Source organism: Gallus gallus, chromosome 1 (assembly GCF_016699485.2).
Source record: "Gallus gallus isolate bGalGal1 chromosome 1, bGalGal1.mat.broiler.GRCg7b, whole genome shotgun sequence".
NCBI classification, from domain to species: domain Eukaryota; kingdom Metazoa; phylum Chordata; class Aves; order Galliformes; family Phasianidae; genus Gallus; species Gallus gallus.
The window spans coordinates 16103776-16122818 of NC_052532.1; the positions used below are offsets into that span (position 1 = coordinate 16103776).

General features: G+C 48.8%; 2 protein-coding genes across 8 annotated transcripts in view; one reads left to right on the forward strand and one right to left on the reverse strand.

Annotated features, from left to right (window-relative positions):
• Window positions 1-1039: 1039 nt before the first annotated feature.
• HIST1H2B5L (histone cluster 1, H2B-V-like (similar to human histone cluster 1, class H2B genes)) lies at window positions 1040-18632 on the reverse strand. Of its 3 annotated transcripts, none has more exons than XM_004934773.5 (2): window positions 18552-18632; window positions 1040-4392 (listed from the first exon to the last, which is right to left on the reverse strand). In XM_004934773.5, exon 2 carries the CDS (start codon window positions 4360-4362, stop codon window positions 3982-3984), a length of 381 nt encoding a protein of 126 aa, XP_004934830.3. In that variant the 5' UTR covers window positions 4363-4392; window positions 18552-18632; the 3' UTR covers window positions 1040-3981. The 3 variants fall into 3 exon arrangements, with proteins under 3 accessions (XP_004934830.3, XP_040513086.1, XP_025009552.1); XM_040657152.2 differs by having other exon boundaries at window positions 18514-18632; XM_025153784.3 differs by having other exon boundaries at window positions 1040-4395; window positions 18514-18632.
• Window positions 17959-19043, forward strand: part of GRAMD4 (GRAM domain containing 4) — a 76952-nt gene continuing 75867 nt past the window's right edge. For 3 of the 5 annotated variants that reach the window (XM_040657079.2, XM_040657105.2, XM_015275805.4), the window contains exon 1: window positions 18946-19002. In XM_040657079.2, coding sequence (XP_040513013.1) covers window positions 18974-19002 — 29 coding nt within the window. In that variant the 5' untranslated portion in view covers window positions 18946-18973. Of the gene's footprint in view, window positions 18084-18945; window positions 19003-19043 lie in introns of those variants that run through there. The other 2 variants (XM_040657095.2, XM_040657125.2) reach the window with 1 other exon arrangement.

The window sequence follows — 19043 nt, forward strand, 5'->3', positions numbered from 1 at the left end:
GTGTGAGGGGGAAGCGTTGTCCCTGGGGGCCACATGACACCACAAGCAAGAACTGCCTGCAGCTGCGTGCACAGGAGCAGGAAGGGGACGCAGGTTTGGTGTAACTCATGTCCAGGACAGGAGCGCCGTGACCCCAGGAGTGCTCCCTTCCGTGGGACACTGCTCCATGTTCCCCAGTGCCCCCAGCAGAATGAGGAACACAGGGCTTGCTTGGGGATGTGAAAGGGCAGAAGCAAAGGCACCTGACAGCTGCGTCTCACCTGGCTTCCAACAGGTCTGCATTTACATTTTATTTGTATGTTTAACAGAAAACAGGTAATCAGCTGCAATGTATCTCATAAAACAACAGTAATATAACACAGACCGTACATTATGTAACACTTACGGTCAGAAAAACTCTGGGTACACAAGCCTGCAAGATACCATGCATGGATGCAAGCACGAAAGATTGCTCCCCAGGGGCTGGTCCCAGGGAACTTCCCAAATCCTAGCAGCAGGTGATTCTTATGGTTTATATCACATTCTTCCTTCCCCTGTAAACAGTTTGCTCTGGACGTAAGGTGTCAGGAGATGCTGTGGTGGGAGGAGGGCTCAGGGCTGTGCACAAGCCATGCCAAGCTTGGCTGGGTGTGGTGGGGACATGGGGGTACCTCTGTCCTGAGGGTGATCTCAGGTCAGGTCCACACAGGTCTCAGGTCACACACAGTGACCTCCAAGACAGACCCTCCTCCTCTGTGTGCCGCTACTCGTTTGCCATCCTTGACTGAAGATCCATCTGTCCGGAGTGTGAGGAAACCTCCAGACCATGCATGTGGCTGCTCAGTTCTTCTGAAGGTTTGGGTCTCTGTGAAGTGTGGTCTTGAAGTCCCTCTGGGGAAGCAGGGTCCTCCATAAGATACAGATCTATTACAACTAATTTTCTCTCTTAAATTGTATATAAAACCAGGTAACTCAGTGCAATGACTAACACGGGTTAACATCAACGTTATGTTACTCTGTGAAGTTTCCTTTTCCAACCTTCAATACAGTTTTTTTTTTATTATTTGCTGGCAAAAGATGGGAATGTCCCAGAGGTGCTTCTGTTGTTGCAGTAGGAATCAGGTGGGGTCAGCATGACTAGGCATACTATTCTCATTTTCAAAGTGTTTTATCAGTTCCAGAGCAGAAAAGACTTCTTTTTAACAAGCACAGACCCACAAGCATGAAATCCTCTTTCCTCCGTGTTGCCAGGGACCTGTGCAACACGCCACACCAATGTTTGGACAATTGCTGCTTTGATCCTCCCACATCCAGACCATTTTCTATTGCCCCTAAGGCTCAGTCCAAGCCCATCCCAGCCAAAATAGCTCCCATTGAACTGATGTGATTGTGAATCTGCACAGATGGCAGAGACACAGGTTTCATTTTGTCACTTGTGCTTCGACACTATGGCCACTGACTTCACAACTGCTTTTGAGGCAGTCCCAGCTGATGGCAGCCTTGCCTGTCCCAGCTCAGCCCTCCCTTGGCTGCCACAGCTGCCTGTGTGACAGTGACAAATCAGAGCAGCCACCAGAACTGGGTTAAAATGAACCCTGCAAGAGTAAAAAAATAAAATAAAACTTTCATTTTAACCCGGATCAGTTCCCCAATCCTCTCCTTCAGGTTGTCGGGGGCAAACAGAAAGTGATACGAAGAGAGAGTGAGGAGCAAATTATGTGTGAAATGACAGCCTAAGCTGTAGGTGGATGGAGATGATCAGTCACAGCCACCAGGCGTTAAGCAACATAAAAACCCCCTCAAGCCTTCAAGTACTTCTGCAGTCTTAAACTGCCATTTCTCCCCTTTGAAACAGCCTTATTCCCCCTCTGCAACCTCTGCTTTCTGACTTCTGCTGGGAGAGGGGGCACTGACGGTGGTTCAACAGTGCAGGTACGACAGTGCAGGTACTTTTTCATCTTTGGTATCTGATTTTGACTATTTAATTGGAAAACCAAAGGAAGTGCTAAGCTGTCTCTTCCAAAGTACCATGAGGAAACGGTTGAGGCTGGTGACAGTTCTCTGCTGCCAAATACAGCTGCTGCTTATGGGAGCTGCTTGCTGTGGGTGCTGCAGTCTAGAGACACAGCTCGTGCTTTCTGAAAGATATTGTGAGTGATTCCGGCTGGAATTACTGCATGAAACGTGGCTGAAACCCCTCCTGTGTCCTACCACTGAGCAAGGTGCAGCAGGAGAGCCTATTTTTGGGTGTGGGGTGCTCAAACCCCAAGCTGCAGCAGGCTGCCACCTGTCCTTAGCTCCTGCACAGTGACCGTGTGGGAGCTCACGCTGCTCTCAGGTTTCTGAGGTGCTCTCAGTGGCATGGGCACAAACAGTCCCTTCCTCAGGCCAACTGGATTCTGCAACACCCTCATAAGCCAGGAAATAACCGAATCTTCCAGACTTGCAGAATTCTGCATCTCCAAAAGCAACACAACAAGAGTGCCCATCATTCTCAAAGGGCAAAGAAAAAAGATGGAGATAAAAAGTAGTGGAAAATGATATACCACAAGACTATTACTTAGGGGTAGGAATTTATCCTAACATTAGCACTGAATTTCAGAGAGCACCTGCATTAGTTCTGGATGCTGTGTCTTTGCTGTTCTTTTTATTTACGGAATAAATTGCAAAAAGCAATTTAGGCATGAATATTTTTGATCTGAAAGTGCTACAGCCTACCAGAAATTTTGACTTTTTTCAGTGTTGGCTAATTTTGTGTTTTGAGTAGGAAGCTTCAGCTTCACACTATTTCTACACATGCTCTTTATCTGTTACCCAGCAATTCAGGCATGCTAAACTTGTAACTGAGACATTCCTCCACTAATCTCTATGGCTTTATAGGGATTTTATTATTGCTCACCTTACTGTAGATTTTGAGAAGACACGGGGAATATCTGAAGTAGCTTAGACTAGTTTAATCTGTGAAATACTAGTGGGATGCAGTGATATTTCAAGAGTCCCTACCTATTCACCCAGCCCTGACTTTGTTTTTCTTGCCAGCAGATGAGCGAAACAGGGAAGGCAGGGGCAAGGTGAGCTGCCCACAGCCCCTTGGACAGCACCCACTTGTCCATCCTTACAGTGAACACGGCAGAAGAGCACACAGGCAGAAAAAAGTCTCCAAAAAGCAGCAGCATTAGCGATGTCTTACACACTGAAGTAGGTCTCAGAGTGGGCAAAGCAGCAGCTGGAGGAGGTAATGACCGGGTCCCACCATTCCCCTTGTCTGTCCAGATGCTTTGGCACAAGCTGGGAGTCAGCTGGTGGCTCTGGCATCCTGGTGGGTAAGGCCACACACGCCTGTGCCACCAGCCTGCTCGCTCCTCCTCCCTCAGGAGCAACGAGGAGGGACAGCACATGGCATTATCACAGCATGTTTAACAGAGGCCTTGCACACCGTTGCCAAGCAGGATCTCTGCTGAATCAGTACAGATTTTACTCTATGGACTGTGCCTGGTGGTTGCTGTGGCTGTTGATGTCAGCTAGATCTGCATGGGTAGGCTGTTTTGCTGTACAACAGGATGGATCTGGGCTATCACAGAGTGGATACAGTGCAGTCTTCTTGGTGCCCATCTTGGACAACTGTATGAAAGCAGCCAGGAAGACATCAGAGGCAATATCTCTGGAGCAGTCAGCCACCATGGCCAGCACCACACATGCATGTTTTTCAAGCACAAAGAAGAATTTGGATATGCTGCGGCCAGTCCCTCAGATGAGATGTGAAAGCAGAGGCCTCCTCCACCAGCATCGCCTGACGTGCAGTGTGCGGAACCTGTAGCACATCCTGAACTCATAATGAAAATAAGCCAGCATCCAGCTTGCTGCCTCATCTTCCACTAGCCAGTTCCTAATGCCCATCCCAAGTCTGTCCGTTGCCATGGAGATTAGCTGCGACCTTCGTCCAAACCATAGCTGCCTACCTGTGCCTGTGCTCAATGGGCCCACTGGAGAAGAAGCGCTGGGCTACTTGGAGCTGGTGTACTTGGTGACGGCCTTGGTGCCCTCAGAGACGGCGTGCTTGGCCAGCTCTCCGGGCAGCAGCAGGCGCACGGCTGTCTGGATCTCCCGCGAGGTGATGGTGGAGCGCTTGTTATAGTGCGCCAGGCGCGACGCCTCACCCGCGATACGCTCAAAGATGTCGTTGACGAAGGAGTTCATGATGCCCATGGCCTTGGAGGAGATGCCGGTGTCGGGGTGGACCTGCTTTAGCACCTTGTAGACGTAGATGGAGTAGCTCTCTTTCCTGCTCTTGTGTCGCTTCTTATCGCCCTTCTTCTGGGTCTTTGTCACGGCTTTCTTGGAGCCCTTTTTGGGGGCAGAAGTGGACTTTGCTGGCTCTGGCATCCTGAGAACTCTTTTTTCTGGCTCTTGAAGCTGCTTGGAAAGAACACAAAAAATCACATTCATTTTTATTCTCCTATGGTATAGTTCTACTGAAAGATGCATCAGTGCCATCTCCAAATCTGAGACAAACAACCCATGACCCCATCCAAGTGTTTTTGAACTGCCACTGAGAAACACACTGGTTTGTGATTATTTTTGTGTTGTTTTCTGTTTAAATCCCCATGACATCGGCCTCGTCAGCATTGCTGAACCCAGACCCAGCTGGCATCTGCTTAGTAAAGATGGGCTGGGGATGGACATAGTTCTGAGAGGAACACCAAAGTTCCAAATAAAGCATTAACTGCAGCGTGGATTAAATTAAGTCTTTCTGGAACATGCTGGAGACACTTGGATGACATCACTGCAGCCAACTTTTTATGAGGCTGTTTATTTTGTACCACTACTACATATTCCAACGTAACTTTTTGTTTGGCACGTGCACAAAAGTTTATTTTGAGAGTGCCCATATTTATGTGGCTATTGTTTTACACCACGTATTACAAAGGAATGTAAAAATAACATAGTTTTAAGCTAACCAGCTGAAGCACTGGAATCTCTCAGCATTAAAAGTTAGCAAAAGCATCAAGAAGTAGAAAAGCTCAGAGGAGATGTCAGGAATCATGTAACGGAGGAGGAATGCAGGTAGGAGGAAACAAAATCCTTTTGGGCTACATGTTGATGAAGGCAATCTTTACAAACTGAAATCATTTCTGGCTATTTGGGGCTTTCTGCTTTGTGGGGAGCAGGCCTCTGTTGGCCAGCCTACGTCAGACACTGGATTCTCTCTCTCAGTTTTAATCCATTCTGCCACAACTTGCAGAGCCTTGACCTTTAGCTGCCTGTTGTCGTCAAGGAGTGCTGTAACTAAAAGGCGGTATGTAAACAGGTCATAAAAGTGGATGCCTCCTCTACACTACAAATTTACATGTGTTTTATTGTGGGTCAAGGGAATAGCTGTGTTGCAGCCTGGTCTCTTAATACAAAGGGTTTTGTGTCTGAGTGCTCCCTCGGAAGGCAAATCTCCTGCAGACTCTGCTGGAGGATCAGCTTCCAGCATCGCCCCAGGGCTTGGGCTTTCATGGCTCTGCAGTCTCCTGCCTCCTGCTGAGGCTGGACCTCCCTCAAAGACGACCTATGAATGCCAGTCAGTTGGCCAAGAGAGACAAGAGAAAATAAAAAAAGGAGAGTCAGGGCTGACGGCAGGTGTGGATATCATCAAATGGCTTGGGCTGGAAGCAACCTTAAAGACCATCTATTTCCACCCCGTGGGCAGGGACATCTCCCACCAGACCAGGTCACTCAAATGTGTAGAAGGATGTGGGGTAACCAGGCATGCCCATCCAGAACAACTTCTTACCTTTCTATAAAACCTCCAAAGACAAGATTTTCACCAATCTACCACCCTTCTAAATTCTTTTCTGGTGCTTTTCCCAGTGGAGTGACTTGGAAGGGCAAATTCTGGATTGACCCAAAATACAGAATGCACCTCGAAACTGACACCTGTTCACTCAGACACTGTGTTTTCCTCCTTTGGTGACACCAACATTTTTCTTCCTTTCCTCCTCTACTTGAGAAGCAACATCAAGAGAAGAAACCCCCTACTGTTCTTGTTTGTGGACTCGAAGATAAGTCTTTCCAAGGGAAAGGCATTTTTCCAAGACAAGAAATAATTGCGCACTTTCTTCATTTTCTCTTGGGCTAATTCCCTAACTGAAAAAACACTGCAACTGAAAAATGGACGTGACTGTTCGTTATGTTTACAGGACAGTTCTAGCTGTTCAACTCACTGAAACCCTTGGGTAGTACAGCCAGGATCTTAGTTTTCTCCCACTTATAGCTGTCATGAGGGGAGTAAAGATGCTAAAGCTCAGAGATTAGCACAAAAGCTTCAGTGTCATTGCTTTTCCCCACCTATTTCTTTGTAGCATACAGTTTAACAGCTAAATAATACCTTCTTTGGGAACTGGCTGCCTGCCTTCCAGTTTGCTGGGACGGTGCCTAGTACAAAGAGCCAGATTGAGGTTGCTAAGTGCTAAATAAATCATGTCAATAATGGCCCATAGTATCACCTAGAATTCTGGTGACACCAATATTTTTCTGCCACACAGACAGGTACTGCCCTGGTACAGAGGTGCAATTAGTGGGATTATCCCCAGGGTGTCCATGAGGACAGTCTGCTGAACAAAAATTAGCCTACCTTAGGAAAAAAAAAAAAACAGTCACATTTCTTTCCTTTCTTAGGAAAAGAAAAAAGAACAAAAAGAAAACCTGAAGAGACGAACATTTATTATTCTGCATTTAGAAGCACTGCCATGATGACTTTTTTACATAGAATGTGGCTGAGCCCCGGCACAGACTGATCAGAGAGGCTGTGGGGTCTCCACCCTTGGGGACACAAAACCCAACTGGATCCAGTCCTGGGCAGCCAGCAGCAGCTGGTCCTGGTGGAGCTGCACCAGACAATCTCCAGAAGTGCCTCCAGCCTCAGCCTTGCTGTGGCTGTTGGAGACTGAAGCTGGGTACCTACAACAGGCTTTAGAGGTTGCGTTCCCCCAGATGGCCATTTCCCATGGGATGCTGCAGCCAGCAGCTCCCCTACAAGCACCCCTGGTGAGGGGTGATGACACTGGTCTTCAGGCACTCCGGGTCTGTGGGAAGCAGGGTATGGCCATGCAAGGAGATGCACTTGGAATCATCAAGGTGAGATTTAGAAGGATTCAGGCTTCTGAGGAAAATCTTCCGGAATGTTTTTTCCTTTTCTTTCTATGCTGTGAGTCAATCAGTTACCACTGTTGGCATTTCTTTCCCTTCCTCAGAAAAACAACAAAACCACTGCAGTATTTCTTGCAGCAGCCCTAAGCTGTAAGCAGCAGCCTGCCTGCTGCTAGGGAGCAGAGCGGTAGGAAGTGACAGATACACCTTTGCCTCTACACCCCTTTCCTCAGCATCATTAAAGGGAAAAAGAGCTGAAACCGTATTCAAAGATATGAATCACTGCAGCCTCTCAGATCTGTAGAGTCCTGCTGAGAAATCCCATGTGAAGCCCGATGCTGCCTGCATCTCTCCTATGCCTGATATATTGATAGCCAGACCGGCAGAGAAGCTCCCTCAGCATTCCTTTCTTGTTTTTGAGGTTGCTGCTGTAAAATCAGCACCAAGTTAGTGCCGGTGGTGTGCAGGGATGACAAGGGCTGGACCATTCCTTGACCTTCAGGACCTCTCCTCACGCAGAGATGGAAGCGGCACTCAGATTTTTCCTCCTTTTCCCTCACAGAGTCTGTCCTTGCTGGGATGAGCTCTGTGGCATCCGTTGTAAATCCTCACGCCCACCGCACTGCTCCCTTGCTGTAATTTACTAACAGCCACAAAGACGACATCATTTCTATTATGGCATTTTGTTCTTGGGATGTTTTGATGAAAAAAAAAAAAAAAAAAGAATATTTGTAGGAAAAACTGAAGCTCTCATCTTTCTGACATCTGATACTCTTCTGACATTTGGTGATCCTCTGATGATCTGGTTTCATCCCCGTTCTAATGAATGAACGCCCGGAGGATCCTGCTCTTTACTCTGCCACTTACATATGAAAGTTTTCTTAGTTCTGGTCAATGATTGTCCCTTTTTTTAGTTTCTCTTGTGATATAAAATCAAGAAAACTTGGCTTGAATCCCACACACCAAGAAACATGGCATTTCCTACTGCTGTTGGTTTTACTCTCAAACACAAAGAAGGGCAACAAATTTCAGAATGCTTCTGCAGAAAAGAAGAGGCTCCTTAACGGCTTCATCTGCTCAGGAATGCTTGTATGACTGCACACAGATCTGTTAAATGCAGTTAAGGAATTACCAGATGTCGGCAAATGACTGCTATTGGAGCACAGGTCTGCAAAGGGCAGATCCCCTCCCTTTTATAATGGATTGCAATGGATCTCAGAGTTATCAAACGAGAACCCTCTCATCCAGCATACGCTGTTAAGAGTGATACCTGAGAAAGCAGGCACGTAGCTCATGGTTATTTGGTAGCAAGCTTTGCCTAGGTAGTAAAACAGCTCAGGAGTGTGATGAGTCACGGTGAGACGTCGGTGACGCTTCCTCATGTGTAAAAACTGGCAGTCATGTTTTGGACTGGGAAGAATTTTTCTCTTGCCACGCTGTGTGGCATGTGATGATGAGGTAACACCTGCCTTCTTCTGAAGTAGTGAGGAAAACAGTTTCCTAGAATAAGGTAGACTAAGCTGAGCTGATTTTTTTCCAAAGGTGGAGGGACAAAGAGCTGATTTCAGCATTCTGGGTAATCCCATATCAGTAGTAGTGCCCATCCCCAGTCTCACATGCTCTGCTGTGTTTTATTTGGTTGTTCCTGTAAAGTAATCGTTCAAATGGCTAAATGTTTAACTTTACATACAAAGATGCAGTTGTTTCGGTTAAGAGATTCATGGTTACATATCGGACCATGAAGATCTGTTAAAACTGAAGACGTCCCCCTCCTCCATCACACTTAAAGAAATGCTACAGCTCACTCCCACACACAGGTGCACTGCATTCAAAGTGACCCACAGCTTTAGAAGAAACACAAGCAGAGTAACAAAGATAGATACACTGGCATCCTAACCCTGTGACTGCTCCCGATCACTGCTTGTGGTAACACATTACCTGGGACTTCCGTCCAGGAATCTCCTTACAGTAACCCATGCTTCGCTTTTCTTTGCAGGCATTTCCACGTACAGTTCTATAAAACACATTTCTGAACAGCAGCAAGAGCTGTAATTTCTTGTGCTACCTCTACCGAAGCTGCAAGTACTTCTCAGGGCTGTGGGAGCATCAGTCAGAGATGCTTATACACCAAGCACAGAGCAGGACCATAGATCAGAGCTGTCCGCAGGGAACATATACTGAATTTCTAAAGAAAAGAAAACCTTATTCATGAGCCAAGCAGAGCAGCAGAGAGACACAGGACTGCAAGAAGAATGGCTGTCAGGAGGTTAAATATTGCTGTTGTTACTCTGATGGGAGTGCCTGAAGTCAGTGGGTCTGAAACCACAAGTACAATATTTAGAGATGCTTAGCACCAGCAGACAGCATTGATTTCCACTGGAATGCTGGAGGTTCAGTACTTAGCACAGGCCAGACTCTGTGTTTTATCAGGGTTTTGTTGCTGCACATAAATATGTGGGTACTTAAGAAAGCTATTTAATGTGGCTTTTATCTGCTCTACGGAATATCACTTGATAGCTACCTGCTTTGGCATCTCTCCATTCTACGCTCTTGAAAATAGGTCCTATCAAATGCAAAAAGGAGAAATTGTATTTTTGATAGATCAATACCCTCTAAAAGTTTACAAGAGTATATCTCGTACTGTAACCTGCTACAATTATGCTCTGGTCAGCTTTCCCATAAAGAGCCATGGTTTAAGAGAACTGTGTATTATCACAACCATCCTCCACACCCTCAGTACTAAAACTGTCCAACAGAGAACACAACCAGGCTCACCTTCATCCCATGCTCTTATCAGCAAGTCAAAACACTAACACAACATAAACTTCAGCACAAGCATCCTCTGCAAGTTTCATAGTCACTGGGATTTGCTTCTTCTGCCACAAATCCTTTCCTTAAGCAACAACCACCTGAGTGACGGCAGGAGCAGGTGAGAATCAAAGCATATGTATGAGGCACCTCTTCTTCCTCCATCAGCCACTGCCAGGTGTCAGGAGGTTTGTGTGACCTTCTCCATTGCTACAGATGACCTGTGTAGCAGAAAGACACTAGAGCAGGGATCATGCTCCAAAATGTTAACTGACTGGGAATAACGTGTAAAAACATGCAGAAGTGGAAAGCTTTGTTCCCCCACAGACTGAAGATCAGACCAAGTCATGAAAGCTTTAAGAATGGTAGGCACATCAAAAGATGTTGCCGCTGTTTACAAGGGTGGATAGTGATAGGACAAGGGGGAATGGTTTCAGACCGAGACAGGGGAGGTTTAGGTTGGATATTAGGAGGAAGTTTTTCACACAGAGGGTGGTGACGCACTGGAACAGGTTGCCCAAGGAGGCTGTGGATGCCCCATCCCTGGAGGCATTCAAGGCCAGGCTGGATGTGGCTCTGGGCAGCCTGGTCTGGTGGTTGGTGATGTGTATATAGCAGGGGGGTTGAAACTCGATGATCATTGTGGTCCTTTTCAACCCAGGACATTCTATGAAAAGAGCAGTATTGCCATGAGTCTCCTCTGGCATAGGCGAAACCTTTTTGTGAACCTTTGTGCCATGTATAATAGGTCTACGTTCAACAGAACAGCGAGCATCGCAAACTCTCATCTATGTGCAGAGACAGAGCTGAGCAAGGGTGTGCTGTGCACAGCTGTAATCAATCATGACCCACATTCCTTCCAAATGAGAGTCTCCAAGTTCAATTATAGTCCTGCAGTTACTCTGCCTGCGCCTCCACATTTCAGCATTTCCTGAAAATGATTGAAAAAATAATATTGGAAAGCATGCAATTAATGAAGAAGTCAGGAATATACGAAAGCTGCTCTATCATCAATGTAAAACACGGGAGCCCAGGAGTGCAATGTACAAATGCAGACATCAGGCACTGAGAATGTAAACCAAACAGGTACCTTTGAAAGTGGTATGGCATGCCACAAGCGATACATGTCAGATTGCATTCTTGCAAGGTACTCAAAATACTGCTATGTGTATATTAATAACAAATTGGGCAATTTACAGCAATTTCACTGTAAAAGGAAGATGTGTGACTGTCACTGCAGGGAAAGGAAGACCAGCATCCTTCCCCAGAACTCCCAGCAGGCAGGAACAGACCAGGAACACAGCCCAGGGCTGCTGACACCTTTCTGCTGCAGCCAAAAGATCACATTACTGCAGCCCCAAGTCCTCGAGCATTGGAGGTCACAGCTGCAGCGACAGGGACAGCCTCTCCTAGGGCAGGGGATGAGGACAGCATGGCTTGCACAGCGCAGCAAACAGCACTCAGAGGGAGCTGGCTGCTCTCCAGGAACAGAGCAGGGTGAAAATGAAGGACTAAAGAATTCTTTAAGTTAAACCCTGCAATAAGAACTGACCATAAACTGTTTCAAAATGTTCACAAATAGGTTCCTGCCGGAGATGAGATGTAGTAACCTTTACCTGGAAGTGGTGTGAGATGGAGGGAGAAGAGGGGAGAAATTGAGAAGTCTGTACCTTAGATTTATATCATAGAATCATAGAATGACCTGGGTTGAAAAGGACCACAATGATCATCGACTGTCAACCCCCCTGCTATGTGCAGGGTCACCAACCACCAGACCAGGCTGCCCAGAGCCACATCCAGCCTGGCCTTGAATGCCTCCAGGGATGGGGCATCCACAGCCTCCTTGGGCAACCTGTTCCAGTGCGTCACCACACTCTATGTGAAAAACTTCCTCTTAATATCTAACCTAAACCTCCCCGTCTCAGTTTAAAACCATTCCCCCTTGTCTTATCACTATCAACCCACGCTGATAGTTCAAATCTGATTTCTTTGGAGAAGATCCCTAGGATGTGGCTCTGACAATAGCAGCTACTCCGCATTAACCAGGCAATGCCCTTCTGCTCCATATTGCCAGGCTTCTAAGCTGCTATCAAAAGGCAGAGAAGCCTTTCACCTTGCTTTCTTCTTTCTTTACTATTTTTGTTATTGTCCCTTCCTCCTTTCTCTCCCACCCACTGTAGGGGCACAGAGCTTCGGAGGAAGTCTGCAACCGCTTGTTCCCATTCAACACGTGATATGGGTACCAAGGCTGACACTCTGCTTTGACTGAGCAGCCACGGGGCTGAAGAGCTTGCACTTCCCCAGAAACACTGTTAAAAATGCGTTTCAGGTCAGCTCGTACCCAAATTCCACACTGTACATCCTGCCTGCAAATGGAGTTTTAGTGGTGTTTTAATCCAGCTCTAACATTGAGGCTAGCATCATTGTCAAGGCGAGTACACGTGCTAGCCACTACCAGCTGAAAAAGGCAATCTCCCTCCAAAGAAATCAAAGCATAATTAGGGATAAGTCAATATTTATGTCAGGCTAGAGCGCAAAGAGCTCTCTGCTGCAGACTTGGTGACAACCACTAGGCCAGCTGTGAAGAGGGCTGGAGGACAAAGTGACAGCCCCAAATGCCAGCGGTCCTTGCTGGTAGGTAGCAATTAGAACGCTTAAAGGTAAGACTTGCTTTTCAAAACACAAAAGGGTTGTCAAGCACAGCCGGTGTAAAATGTCATATTATCTGTACCATACTGTTATTTTTAGCCATCCATGGCTTCATCCTCCTACACTCATTTTCCCCGAGGCTCCCACACCTCCAGTTTCCCAAGCTGTTTCTCCCCCAGGTGAAGTGCTCGCCCCTTGCTCTGCCTCCTCACTGCTGCTGCCCCTCTCAGCACTCACCCCACAGAGCTCATTTATGTCCTAGATCCAAGAGTCACATGCTTATGGAGTCTGCTCAAGCCCTTATCTTGTCTTCTGCCCTCGTTGTTTAGCAGGCTGGGCTGAGGACCCACAGGCACACAGAAGAATAGAACAGAGGAATTAATTCTGGTGTGGGAGAGGACAGGAAGGGTGGGACAGCTGCAGCATTCCTATCTCCGGGACAGAGCTCCTGTGTTTACAGTGCATTTAAGATGCAGACACATCAAGAACGGAACTAACCCTATTTATACTGGGGATGGTCAGATGGCTCACTCCCAATGGGCTGCTCTGCTGTTCCCTATCCCAGGATGCTGACTCCTGTCTTGCAGCATCCCACATGACTCCTGAGCAGTTTTCTGGTTCCAGAGAGGACAAGGTACCAACCCTCCCTCTCTGCTGATGTTTTAGCAACATCTTTACCCTTCCTTCAGCCGTGTTTGTCAACTGTTCCCTCTTTTTCATACCCTGTTCCTCGATTCTGCCTGACCTTGAGACAGAGGAATATGGAGACTCATATGAAATTCTTTTTCTGGCCCATTAGCCAGAAAAATGGATCATCAGATGTTGTTTTTTTTTTCCTTCACACTGAGATTTTTCTTTAAGCATTACATTTCACAGTGGTCTCAACTCATTCCTTCTCTGGCTTCCTGTACCTCATGACAGACATTTCTTTAGCAGAAATATCAAGTGTTCTGCTCAAGCTTCCTCTCACCTTCTGCAGCAATTCACATCCTCTCTGTAACATGGAGTAACCTTACTGAAGGTCTATTTTCATTTCCCCCATCCTTTCTTTCATTGCCTCCTGCACAGACATTCATTGTATTGCCATCTTTGCTTTTTGTTCTTATTCCTATCCATACGCCTTCATTTGTGCAGAATTTTCTGCTTGACAAATACCAGCCCACTACATATAATCTCTTCACCCTCAAGTGAGAGAGCTGTAGAGGTTACATAAACAGGTTATAAAGAGCGATTTGATGTGCCCCAAAGCGTGCCCATTTTTCCTAACTTTTGCTTTTGGTCTGATATGAACATTGCCTTGTCAAAACAAAAAATCCTTTATCACCATGGCTGCAGCCCCACTGTTTCTTCCTCCTGCAGGGGTTACCTGGGGGAAGGATCTCCACACACTGACCCACAGTGCCTCTCCAGGTGGCACATGTTGTGTTAGAGATGAGTCCTCTGCAGATGGAACCCCCTCCTGGTCCTGACGTAGCCCCAAGTAAACTGCCAGCATTTAACAGTGAGCGCAGAAAACCTTATTGCAATGGACCACCTGAGTATTTTTGCTGAATTCAGAAAAAAAAAAAAACAAAACACCTATTCTAAAGAAGCTTTCAGGATGGTCTGAAAGATAAATAATCACCCCTGACAGATTGCATCTTCAGGAAGGTCGGTGAAATAATACGACAAGAGTGGTGATTAACTCTTGCCACAAAGGGAAATGTTGGGCTGATGTAGGTGGCACACAAAATCCCCCACTCCCTTTATGAGTCAGGTAAGCTGCCAGGAGGCGGAGGTGGGATCCGTGGGATGGAGCTCTGTTCGCCCCAGCCACTCAGCAGCATTCTTTATGAAAGACAAAAAAAAAAAAAAAAATAGTTTAATTATTAAATCAGATTTTTCAAAATTAAGTTTTATTTAAGTAGCAAAATCTAACACTTGCCCTCAATCTCCAACGATGCTGTTTGCAGTGATAGGCAAGGAGAAATATTACTAAACAACTCCACCCCCTGAGGTTAAAATAGCATTTCTGGGTAATGCATCTATTCTTCTGCCTCCCACCCACACCTATGATCCTGCAGTCACATCGCTTCTCTCTCCCTGGCTCCAGAAGAAAAGGAAGCAGGCAAGCCAGGATCCCAGCCCCACACAGAGCTCTGCCCTAATGAGGAAAAAAACATTTCTCTCACAATAGCTGCAGAGTGGTTTAACAAATGCATAAAACAAGACAGTTGGGGAGGGAAAGGAAAAGCATCTTCTGGTCCTATTTTGGATCGGTCCAGGATTCAAAAGATAATTTAAATCATAGAATATCCCGAGTTGGAAGGGACCCATGAGTATCATTGAGTCCAACCCTTGGCTCCAGAAAGGACCATCCCCAAAATCAGACCCTATGTCTGAGAATGCCATCCAAATGCACCTTGAACTCCGGCAGCTCAGGGCCGTGCCCACTGCCCTGGTCAGCCTGTTCCGTGCCCACCACCCTATTAGTGACAAACCTTTTCCTGATACCCAACCCGCCCCCCCCAACACAGCTCCATGCCGTTCCCTCGGGCCCTGTCGCTGTCACACAGAGCAGAGCTCAGCGCTGCCCCTCCGCTCCCTGTGAGGAGCTGCAGCCGCCATGAGGCCTCCCCTCAGCTCCTCTGCTCTGCGCCGAGCAATAGATAGCAGTGTCCCTTATTTAAAATTACAGACTTTTCATTACCGAAATAAAACTTAGAAATGTGAAGTAAATACCATTAGCTCCTTAGGCTTTTGTTTACAGAGCAGGCTGAACAAGCTACTTTCCCAGTTTCCCACATGAATTTAGGAACGTTTCTCATATACTTAATTCTTCAGTCTTGCTGACAGTGTGTCTCTGAGGAAGGGCACAGAGCAGTACAGTGCAGGTGCTGGGAAAGAGGGGCGATAGGATCAGACCTTCAGCATGAGAGAGTTCTTTGTTTCAGCAGGAGAATGGAAGATCTGGAGTGGAGTACGCATATACGTATGGATGGCTGTATGACACATGGAAATGTCAGCCAGGAGAAAGGACAGAGCAGAACAACGAGCAAAGGAGCAGCGTGGGAAAAAAGTGTTAAGGGGAAGGTTGAGTACAGCTCTGAAGATCCCTTACAACATCACTCTCTAAATAGAGAAGATACAGATTTGAAAGGTGGACTACTCTTCAACGGACCGGTTGTGAGACTGTACCCAGAGAGTGGTGGTCAATGGCACAATGTCCACACGGAGATCAGTGTTGAGTGGTGTACCCCAGAGGTCAGTACTGGGATTGGTGCTCTTTAACATCTTCATCAATGTCACCGAGTTGAGTGCACTCTCAGCAAGTTTGCTGGTGACACCAAGCTGTGGGGTGTGGTCAACACGCCTGAGGAACCTCATCCAGAGAGACCTAGGCAGGCTTGAGCAGTGGGCCCAAGTGAACCGCATGAGGTTCAACAAAGCCAAGTGAGAGGTCTTGCACCTGGTTCATGGCAACCCCTGCTATCAGCACAAGCCAAGTGATGAAAGGATAGAGCACAGCTGGACATGAGCCAGCACTGTGGCCTCATGGCCCAGAAAGCCAGCCATATCCTGGGCTGCATCAAAAACAGCATGGACAACAGGGTGAGGGAGGTGATCCTGCCTCTCAGTACAGGAGAGACACAGGCCTGTTGGAGCACATCCAGAGGGCCACAGGAATGATCCAAGGGATGGAGCACCTCTCCTGTGAGGGCAGGCTGAGAGAGCTGAGGCTGTTCAACCTGGAGAAGAGAAGGCTCCAGGGAGATCTGAGAGTGGCCTTTCAGTATCCTAAGAGCAACTAAGTGAAGGAAGGGGACAGACTCTTTAGCAGGGTCTGCTATGATAGGACACAGGGAAATTGCTTCAAACTAAGAGAGGGGAGGTTTATACTGGATATGAGGGAGAAGTTTTTTACAATAAAGGTAGTGAAGCACTGGAACAGGTTACCCAGAGATGTGGTGGAAGCCCCGTCCCTGGGGACACTCAAGGTCAGGCTGCATGGGGCTTTCAGCACCTGACTGAGCTGTGGGTGTCCCTGTGCAGTGCAGGGGGGTTGGACTAAATGACCTTTAAGGGTTCCTTCCAACTCAAATGATTCAATGATTCTAACCGAGATTTCAGAAAGGAGAGAGCAAGACAGGTTATAGAAACCAAGCCAGGAGAAGAAGTAAAAAAGATGGGAGAAAGAGAAATGGCACGAAAGTGAGAGAAAAGGTTTGAGAGGACAGAAAGCAGAGAGAAGGGGTCAGGCAGGTAAAGCAACCAGCATAAATGTCAGGTAAGACAGAAATAGTGAATGATAAATGTGACACATTGAGGAGGGACACGGAGGGCTGCAAGAAGAAAGACAGCCCTGGCACAGCAGAGAAGGAAAATAAGCAACTGTGAGGAACACAGCCCTGGAAGTGAAGGGCTAAAACCAAGCAGAATAATGGGGAAGGCCCTGGAGATGAAAAGTGACACTGTCCTGCATGGCTGCTGCTTTCGTCTGAAACAGAAATCAGGGAGGTCACTGAAATCGCAGCTTAGATCTTACATCTGAAACTTTAAGATATGTATTTCCTTCACCGCCACTTGTCCTCCTTCCCAGTGGTGATGACATTCATTACCGTGGCTCCCACTTACACCTCTATGCCAGGGAACAAACCCTGAGACCATCACGCCGGCAGCACGCTGCTCCCTTCGCATCTGGAGGCTTCTGCAGAAATACCTCCATAAACAAATCCGAATTCCTGCAGCTCCCAAATTGCTGTGAAGGAGCCGAGTATCATTAGCGGGACGAGGAAGGAAATAGGAAGGAAAGAGGGGCGCACGCTCAGGGGAAGGCTCGTTTTGTTTTCATAATTAGCAAATCATACAGTACAGAGGGAAAAAATTGCTGCTGGGACCTGAGCTGTCAGTCCTTCACACATCAAATAATGGGAACCAAGAGGAGGGTGTGGGAATTGCATTCAGATGATCAAATTCCTCCTGTTATTAGTGTGCGTTCGCTGTAATGAAACCTCATCAGGGAAAGTACACATTGTAACAGAAATCCCACGGAGGCTATAGAGCAAAGCCCCGGGAAGGCCAAACAGCGTTCCCAGGCAGCCCGAGACGCAGCGCGGTGCCGGCGGCACCAGGAGCAGCACATGGAGATGAATGGAGCCCTGTCTGTAAACGTGCCGCGCGACTGCATGCTCCTGGCTCTCATTTTCTGCGATCTGACTCAGCCTCCGCACAGATCCACTCCCCCAGGTTTTGATTCATAAATCCTTCAGCTGAGGGAAAGTTGCAAAGACATGACACAAGCGAAGGGCACGCGATGACGTGAAATGGGAGAACGGCAGCTTGGAACGCGCTCCGCTGCGGCCCCGTGCAGCGACCTGCTGCCATAAAGACAGCCCCAGGCCATGCCCAGGGGAGGGCACCTCGCCGGGCGCACCACGAGGCCGCACGGGGCTGCTCCGGAGCTGCACGGTGACCACCGGCCTACGCGCTCTGCGGCCCCCGGGCCAGCGGATGGGACACGTGCGGGACGGAAAGTAAGAGGCTTTCTCCCTTTAAGCAACGAAAGAGATCGGCGTTAACAGCAGCAGTGCAGATAACAACAGATGATGCACGAGCAATGGTGTATGGCGCTCTATGCTTGCGAAACAATTAACGAGCACCCACAGCGTTGGTACAGCGATGTACCCGAGCGGGACTGCCCCTTCCCCGCAGCCTGCTCCGCTGGGTGCGTGCTCAGGGCAGCGGGCCCAGCCGCGGGTACCGCGGGGCCACCGCGACGGGGCAGCGCTGAGCCCCGCGCCCGCCGTGTGCGCGGCTTCGGCCCCGCCAGCAGCTCCGGGTCGGGGCTGGCGGCGGCGCGGCCCCAGGTGCCGCAGGGCTCCGGGTGCGGCACGGCGCATCTCCGCCAGCGGCCGCCGCTAGCACACGCGTTCCTGCACAGGCTGCATAACAAAGAGCACATACTCAGCCCCGTCCCCGCGGCCCAGCACGGCGGTCCTTGCCTGCTAGGCGTCCGGGCTCCTCCGCGGGCGGGCTCCGGGCGCACTGCAGCTCGCCGGGGCCGAGTAAGGCCGCCGAGCTCTGCGGGGCTCCGGCTCTGCGGCGCCGCACCGCTGCGGGCCGCCCATAGGCCGGGCTGCGCCCCGCCCGCCCCCGCCTCTGCGGGTTCCCGCCGCCGGGCCGCCGGGGGCGGGGCGCGGCGCGGCCCCGGCGAGCGGCTCGGCGCTGCGGCGGCGGCTGCGCAGGGCGCTCGGTACGGCCTCGGCACGGCGGGCGGAGGAGGCGGCGGACGGGCACCTGCTGCCGCCCGCGCCCGGAGCCCGCGGCGGTCGGGGGGCCGAGCGGGCGCGGCCGCGTCCGGGCGGCGCAGCGGCTCTCGGGGCGGCGCCTGGCTCCGGCGGCCTGGGCACGGCGGGGAGCGTGAATGAGAGTTTGCTCCGATTTCCGAGCCGGGTGAGTGCCCCGCCGGGGGTCTGTTTTAACGTCGAATTCTC